At 28.4% G+C, this 8,130-nt stretch overlaps 3 protein-coding genes across 3 annotated transcripts; 2 read left to right on the forward strand and 1 right to left on the reverse strand.

Annotated features, from left to right (window-relative positions):
- Positions 1 to 43: 43 nt before the first annotated feature.
- Positions 44 to 1,016, forward strand: DICPUDRAFT_33009 (uncharacterized protein; the record flags this gene model as incomplete). Its single annotated transcript, XM_003287741.1, has 2 exons — positions 44 to 637; positions 747 to 1,016. The coding sequence occupies 2 exons, from the start codon at positions 44 to 46 to the stop codon at positions 1,014 to 1,016; spliced, it is 864 nt and encodes a 287-aa protein (XP_003287789.1).
- A 638-nt stretch (positions 1,017 to 1,654) lies between these two features.
- Positions 1,655 to 4,940, forward strand: DICPUDRAFT_87754 (uncharacterized protein; the record flags this gene model as incomplete). Its single annotated transcript, XM_003287742.1, has 2 exons — positions 1,655 to 1,970; positions 4,768 to 4,940. 2 exons carry the CDS (start codon positions 1,655 to 1,657, stop codon positions 4,938 to 4,940), a joined length of 489 nt encoding a protein of 162 aa, XP_003287790.1.
- Positions 4,941 to 6,212: 1,272 nt separating this feature from the next.
- On the reverse strand, positions 6,213 to 8,130 carry DICPUDRAFT_151957 (uncharacterized protein; the record flags this gene model as incomplete). Its single annotated transcript, XM_003287746.2, has 3 exons — positions 6,213 to 6,527; positions 6,601 to 7,233; positions 7,305 to 8,130. Coding segments are annotated over 3 exons (1,774 nt in total), but the record flags the coding sequence as incomplete, so codon positions are not given.

Raw genomic sequence — 8,130 nt, forward strand, 5'->3', positions numbered from 1 at the left:
TATAATAAATATACCAAACCACAAATATATATAATACATTAAAATGATAAGAAGAAATGCAAGATTAAGACAAGAGTATTTATATAGAAAAGGATTGGAGGGTCAAGCTAAAGAAGATTATGAAAAGAAAAGAAAGATTAAAAAAGCATTAGACGAAGGTAAACCAATCCCAACAGAGTTGGTAGATTTTGAATTCAAACACAGAGATGAAATTAAATTGGATAAAATAGATCAAGAAAAATCACCATCCTCAATCGATGATGAATATGCTCGTGCAGGTATTCAAGATCCTAAAGTTTTTATTACAACAAGTAGAGAACCATCAGCAAGACTTATTCAATTTAGTAAAGAGTTAAAGATGATGTTCCCAAATTCACAAAAAATGAACAGAGGTGCACACGTTATGAAAGAACTTGTTGACGCATGTCGTGCAAATGATGTTACAGATTTAGTTATTGCACACGAACATCGTGGTGAACCAGTTGGTTTAGTAGTTTCACATCTCCCATATGGACCAACAGCATATTTCGAAATTAAAAATTGTGTTATGATCCACGATATCGAAGACTCATCTCCACCATCTTTAGCATTCCCACATTTAATTTTTAATAATTTTACAACTCCATTAGGTGAAAGAGTAAATATATTTTATTTTTTTAAAAAAAAAAATACAAAAAAAACACCACATACATTTTTTTTTTTTTGATCAATTAATTATTTACTAATTATTTATTATTTTTATTTAGACTGAAAATATATTAAAATATTTATTCCCAGTACCAAAAGAAGATAGCAGAAGAGTTATTACTTTTTCAAATGATAACGATTTTATTTCATTTAGACATCATCTTTATGAAAAGGATGGTCACAAAAATATTATATTAAAAGAAATAGGCCCAAGATTCGAATTAAAATTATACAAGATTCAATTAGGTACTGTAGAACAAGACGAAGCCGATCTCGAATGGGTTTACAGACCATACATGAATTCTAGCAAGAATAGAACCTTTATATAATTCAAATTACAGATTTCAACAATTATGGATTTTATTTAAACACAATTGGAAAAAAAATTATAAATAAAAAATAAAAAAAAAATTATTAAAAAAAGAGAAAAGTAGTGTAGGGTGAATAAACAAATCTTGATTTTGGATATTTATATTAATAGTATTTATTAGTCTAAAAAGTACACTTTTACTTTGATGAATGGTTATAAAAACCACGAAATTAAAATCGAAAGAAAAACTAAACAAATAACCAAAATAAAATAAAAATAATTTTATAATAAGAGCTCAATAAGAGTTCTTAAAAAGAAATTTTGGTTCAAATACAGTTTAACAAAAATTTATTAAATTTTTATAGAAAAACGGTCCTTTCGAAATATCACTAAATCGATATGTTGATTAAATATTCCACCAATAACAGCATCGGTTTTCTATTTTTGAAATATTTAAATATAGTATTTTTTTTTTAAGTTACTTAAGTGATTAAAAAAAAATATTATAATTTAATTTTTGTTTTTTTTTTTTAAGTTTTCTATTTTTGAAACCCCTTTTGAATATATTTAAATTTTAATTATTTTTTTTATTTTTTAAATTTTTATATTTTTATTTTTATTATTATTATATTTCAATTTTTAATAATATTATTAAATATGTCAAAGTATAAATGTTATCATGATGAATTTTCTATTGGGAAATTAAAAAAATATGGTTATACTGTTTATTTTGAACAATTGGTAGAAGAGGATGGATTCCCTGAAATGGAAAATGGTTATTGTACCGAGGCCTGCAAAGAAAAAATGAAAGAAATTTATACATCAGTAATGGAAGAATATTTAAAAAACTCTAAACGTTATTTTGAAGATGCAAGAATTTTTAAATATGGGGAAAATAAACATTATGTTCACAAGGATGACTATGAATCGTTCTTTAAAAAAAAAGAAATCTTTTTAAATCCAATCGATAGGAGTGACAAAATGGTGTTGGTTTGTTTTAAAGTTGGTATTCTAAACGGAAAACCGGTAAGGTTATGTGATCTTCCAGAAGGAGTTAAATGTGATTATGATGCTGATAATCTACCAGGGGGTCCAATTAAAGAGGAAGATGATTAAATTATTTATAATATTTTAATTTATATTCCTTTTAGAATTTCAATCATCTTTATTATATAATAAAATATTAAAAAAACCAACAAATTATTTAAAATTTTTCTATTTATTTTTTTCTCATTTTTTATATTGTTGTGTAGAATTTGTGAGTTTGATATATGGAACATTATTAATGAGTATAGTTTTTCATAAATTTGCCTCATTTTGGTTATTTAATTTATTTTTAACACCAAAAATGGAAAATATAAAATTTTAAAAATAAATAATTTAATTTATATACCTGTTGGAACAATAGTTTCATTAACTTTAAAAAAAAAAAATTTTTAATATTTTTAAAAAAAAATAGGAAAGTAGATGAGAATGAATTTTATCAATGAATAAAAAATAATTTATTTATAATTATATTAAATTCATAAAAATTTCATAAAACAAAGATGCATAAAATATTTTTGGATTGGAGGTTGCCCAACGAAGGTGGAAAAGTTCAGCCTTTTTTGCGACATATAATATTTGTTGACTCTCTTTCAATTGAAGTACCAGAACCTTCTCTAACAGCAGCACCGGTGACAGCATATTTAGTATCTCTTTGAGTCTTTTCATTTTGAGCCCTTTCTTTCTCAACTTTTTATTTTTGAACCTTTTCTTTCTTATCTTTTTCTTTTTCAACTTTTCTTTTTCATCTTTTTTTTTACAGCTTTTTCTTTCTCAGCTTTTTCTTTTTCAGCTTTTTGTTCTTCAGCTTTTTCTTTTTCAGCTTTTTGTTCTTCAGCTTTTTCTTTCTCAGCATTTTCTTTTTGAGCTTTTTCTTTCTCAGCTTTTTTCTTTTCCACCTTTTCCTCTTCGGCTTTTTGTTTATTAGCTTTTTCTTTCTCAGCATTTTGTTCTCTTGCAAGTTGTAAAAGATTCAATATAACTATATCTGTTTCCAATTCTTTTTTATCCCCATTTTTAAATCTTTCTGGTTTTTCAGTTTCTATCTCTTTTAGTTTAATGAGTTCATTCAATGTTTCATCAATTTGTTTCAAATAACCTGGACTATGTGGTTTGAATTTGATTTCTTGTTTTTCTTTTTCTTCTTCTTTGCTATCCTCCTCTTTACACTCACCATTTTTCGATGGTGTAGTATCAAAATTACTGAAGTCTATTCCATCCAGTACTTTTCCACCAGAATATGGAATTCCTTCAAGGAATAAATTTGCAACTTTGTTTTCTTTGGAAATAATGTGGGCAACTGGATCAGGGGTATTACTATCTTGTTTAGAAGGATTAGCGAAAGGGTCAGGTGCATTTACATAAGTATATGGTCTAGTAAAATCTAGCAAATTCATATTTAGAACAGTTCTTAAAATATCCACTGGGAAGCCATTTGTACCAAATTTTAGTTTATCACCAGGAAAAAAACCATTACGTTTATTTACTAAGGTTGCAAAATTTGATTTTAGTACTCTTTCTATATCACTAGCATCATAATTATACTTTTTATTATTTAGAACCGCGGTTCTGGGTAGTTTCATATAACATGCAATTGCATTGAGGGTACCCAGATATTTTCGAATTTTTTCTTTGTTTCTTTCAAATCCTGCTTGAATGTCAATTCTTGATTTACCCACATATAAAAGAGGAAATGTTGTATATCCATTCTCCCCCCCTGTATATGAAATAGGAGTTTGAGAAAAAATTAAATAAACTCCTGGATGTGCACATCTTTGTGGTGTTAATTCAACTCCAACTTGATCCTTTTCTGTGTAGGGGACACATACCCATGGAACACCTGTATTTATATGAGGTTCTGGTGGTACACTAACAAATCTACTTGAATATTTTGTTGCACAGTTGATACCATTTAATAATATGATAAAAATTGATATATAAAATAAAATTTTAACATTGGTCATTATTTTAAATTTAAATAATAAACATTTAAAGATTGTATATAAACAAAAATATAAACTTAAAATATATTAAATTTTTAAACACCTATGTACAATTAAATTTATTTTTTTTCATTTTTTTGAAGAGATCAAAAATTTTTTAAGTTTTCTATTTTTGAAACCCCCTTTGAATATTTAAATATAATTTTTTTAAAATTAAATATATTTTTATTTTTTATTTTTTAAGTTTTCTATATTTGAAACCCCCTATGAATATATAAATATATTTTTGTGTGTTTTTTTTAAGTTGTCTATTTTTGAAACCCCTTTAAATTTTTTTTTTTCATTTTTAAATTTTTATTATTATTATTATTATATTATATTATATTATATTATATTATATTATATTATATTATATTATATTATATTATATTATATTATATTATATTATATTATATTATTGTTATTTTTCAATTTTTTATATAACATTATTAAACATGTCAAAGTATTCATGTTGGCATGATAAAATTTCTGTTGGTGATATAAAAAAATATGGTTATACTGTATATTTTGATGAATTGGTAGACGATGATTTATTCCTTGAAATGGAAAACGGGTATTGTACAGAAGTCTGCAAAGAAAAAATGAGAGAAGTTTATAGCTTAACAATTGGAGAATTTATAAAAAACACAACAGGTTATTTTGAAGATGCAAGAATATTTGAATATGGGAAAAATAAATTACGTTGTGGCTTGGTTTATTATGAATCGTTTTTAAAAAAAAAAGAAATCTTTTTAAATCCAATCAATAGGAGTGACAAATTGGTGTTGGTTTGTTTTAAAGTTGGTATTCTAAACGGAAAGCCAGTGAGGCTATGTGATCTTCCAGAAGGAGTTAAATGTGATTATGATGCTGATAATCTACCAGGGGGTCCAATTAAAGAGGAAGAAGATGATTAAATTAATTAATTATAATATTTAATTTATATTCCTAGTGGAACTATAATTTCGATCATCTTAATAAAATAAAATATTATAAATTTTTTAAAAAACAACTATTTATTTTTTTTTTATTTTTTCTTTTTTCCATATAAAATTTTTTTTTTTTTTTAAAAATGGCACGTTTTGAACCTACTACACAATAAAAAAAATTGAAATAATAATAAAAAAACAATAAAAAAAAAAATAGAAAATAAAAAAAAAGAAAAAGTTAACTTTTTTAAATATGTAATAAATTTTTTAATCTTTTATATTTTATTGTATAACTAACTCTTTATGAAAAATAAAAATGAAATTGATAATAATTAAATTGAACTAAATATACTTTTTTACTGATTGTTATTTGTTAATTTAATTATTATAATTGATGGTGAAATAATGTATGATATGAAAATACCAATGTAGTCATTTGATTGATCGGACAAGAGATAAAATTTCACCTTTTGACTGAATGAGTTCTTCAACAGATATTAACGGTCTACTAGTACAGGTGATAGAGTGGAGCTATTGATTAAGCATTGTACTTGATATTCTCTTCATTAGTTGATACCCGATAATGACTACTTTATCTAAAAGGTTTTGATGTTATACCAAAGTTGCTTGGCCAGAACAAAGTTGGTATATTCAAAAATCGATTAGATTGAATAGTATTACAATTTGAAAACTATGGATTGATTACTTTACTAGAAATATTTGTGGTTTTATAAATTGTTTTTTAGGGATTGATTTTTAATTTTTGAATAGGTGATTGTAATTTGCTTTATATTGATGATTTTATGATTGGTTTCATTAAAGTAATGAGGTGGTGTTGATGATGAATTGAAGATCTTTTAAAAGAAAAATGAGATGTTTGTTTATTTGATGGACCCTGGTGCACTTTGTATTGAATTGATTGAACGAAAACCCCAATAATTGATTAGAGACTTTAAAAAAAACGTATTGATAATGAAATAAAGAATTTGATATAAACTAAATAAATATTAAAATTAAATATTAGTTTCATTTATATTCAAATATAATTTAAATTATGCTAATGTTATCATTATATTTACCTTTAAATTTTGATTTCGTATTAATTTTAGAACTTTTTGAATTTCCTTGTCATTTCCTGAGCTTTATTCTGAAGGGATGAATTATATTATGTATTGTTTGCCACAAGTAGTTGATAATGATATGATTATTTAATGGATTCCTTTTTGGGTGGTGTTGTTAACTATTTTAAATTTCATCGATTTAATCGAGATCCATATAATCACCGGATTCTTCGGAATCTGATCCACCAATTGAATTGTTATTATTTGTTAAAAATTCATTTGGGACATATTGATTTAAATGAGAATCATAAACGTAATCGTAATCGTATTCATTAAAATCTAATCCAGAAGATGAATTATTATTGTGGTCAGAATGGGATTGGGAATCTGGTTCATATTCATAATCATAATTGGAATCATTATCGGAGTCATTATCGGAATCATTAGAATTGTTACCTTTATTTAATGATTCCATTCTTACTTCATATATTGATTGTGCGGCTTGACCCTCTCTCTGCGATTAAATAAAGAAATTAATTAATATATTTTTTATTTATATTATAAATATAAATGTATGAAATACTTACTTGAATATGATTAAATTCTACTCTGCATAATGGACAAGTATTATTTTGTATGCACCATTTTCTGATGCAATCATAGCAAAACATATGAAAACAATCTATAAAGGAGGCATTAGTGGTATCTATTTTGATGTAACAGATACAACACTCGGAGTTATTTTCTTTTTCTAAACGCTCCTTTTCTAATTTTTCATTCTCTAATCTTTGCTTTTCTAAAATTTCTTTTTGAATACGATCTTGTTCGATTTTTTCTTTTTCAATACGTATTTTCTCTAATCTTTCTTTATCAATACGCTCTCTCTCTAATTTTTCCAATTTTTCTTTTTCCAATTTTTCCTTTTCAATACGCTCTTCTTCTGCTTTATTTGATGAACTCTCACATTTATAACGAGATTGCTCCTTGTTAAATGATGGGTACTTTGATGATTGTTCGTTATTTGGTGGAGTATTTACTGATTTTGGTTCGCTAGCGGTAGAATAACGTGATTGGTCTTTATTAAAGGTTGGGTAATTATTATTTTGTCCCCTTGAAGGTGTAAATGTTTGTTGTGGACAATGATTTGGAAAATTGGCTGATGGAGAACTATTTGCAGCAGTATAACGTGATTGTTCTCTATTGAAGGATGGATAGCTAGACTGTGCACTTGAATATTGTTGTGGTTGGGGTTGTGAGTGTTGTTGGGGTTGATTGCTTGATGTGACATTACCAGCAGCTGAATATTGTGAATGGGTTTTATTAAATGATGGGTAATTATTATGTTGTGCCCTTGATGATTGAAAATTTTGTTGTTGTTGTTGTTGTTGTTGTTGTTGTTGTTGTTGTTGTTGTTGTTGTTGTTGTTGTTGTGGAATATAACTGTGATTGCTATAGTTGGTGCTGGATCTGGTGTTGGGGCTGGAGCTGGTGCCGGTGTTGGATCTGGAGCTGGTGCCGGTGCCGGTGTTGGAGCTGGTGCCGGTGTTGGATCTGGTGCTGGAGCCGATATTGGAGCTGGAGCTGGTGCCGGTGTTGGAGCTGGAGCTGGATCTGGTGTTGGAGCTAGTGCTGGAGCCGGTGTTGGAGCTAGTGCTGGATCTGGTGTTGGAGCTAGTGCTGGTGCCGGTGTTGGAGCCGATATTGGAGCTAGTGCTGGATCTGGAGCTGGTGCCGGTGTTGGAGCCGATATTGGAGCTGGTGTTGGAGCTGGTGCTGGAGCCGATATTGGAGCTGGTGCCGGTGTTGGAGCTGGTGCTGGATCTGGAGCTGGTGCTGGTGCCGGTGTTGGAGCTGGTGCTGGATCTGGTGTTGGAGCCGATATTGGAGCTGGTGCTGGATCTGGTGCTGGAGCCGATATTGGAGCTAGTGCCGGTGTTGGATCTGGAGCTAGTGCCGGTGTTGGGGCTGGTGCTGGATCTGGTGCTGGAGCCGATATTGGAGCTGGTGCCGGTGTTGGTGCTGGGGCTGGATCTGGTGCTGGAGCCGATATTGGAGCTGGTGCCGGTGTTGGTGCTAGAGCTGGTGCCGATATTTGAGCTGGTGCCGGTGTTGGAAGC

Source organism: Dictyostelium purpureum (assembly GCF_000190715.1).
Source record: "Dictyostelium purpureum unplaced genomic scaffold DICPUscaffold_111, whole genome shotgun sequence".
Taxonomy (NCBI): Eukaryota; Evosea; class Eumycetozoa; order Dictyosteliales; family Dictyosteliaceae; genus Dictyostelium; species Dictyostelium purpureum.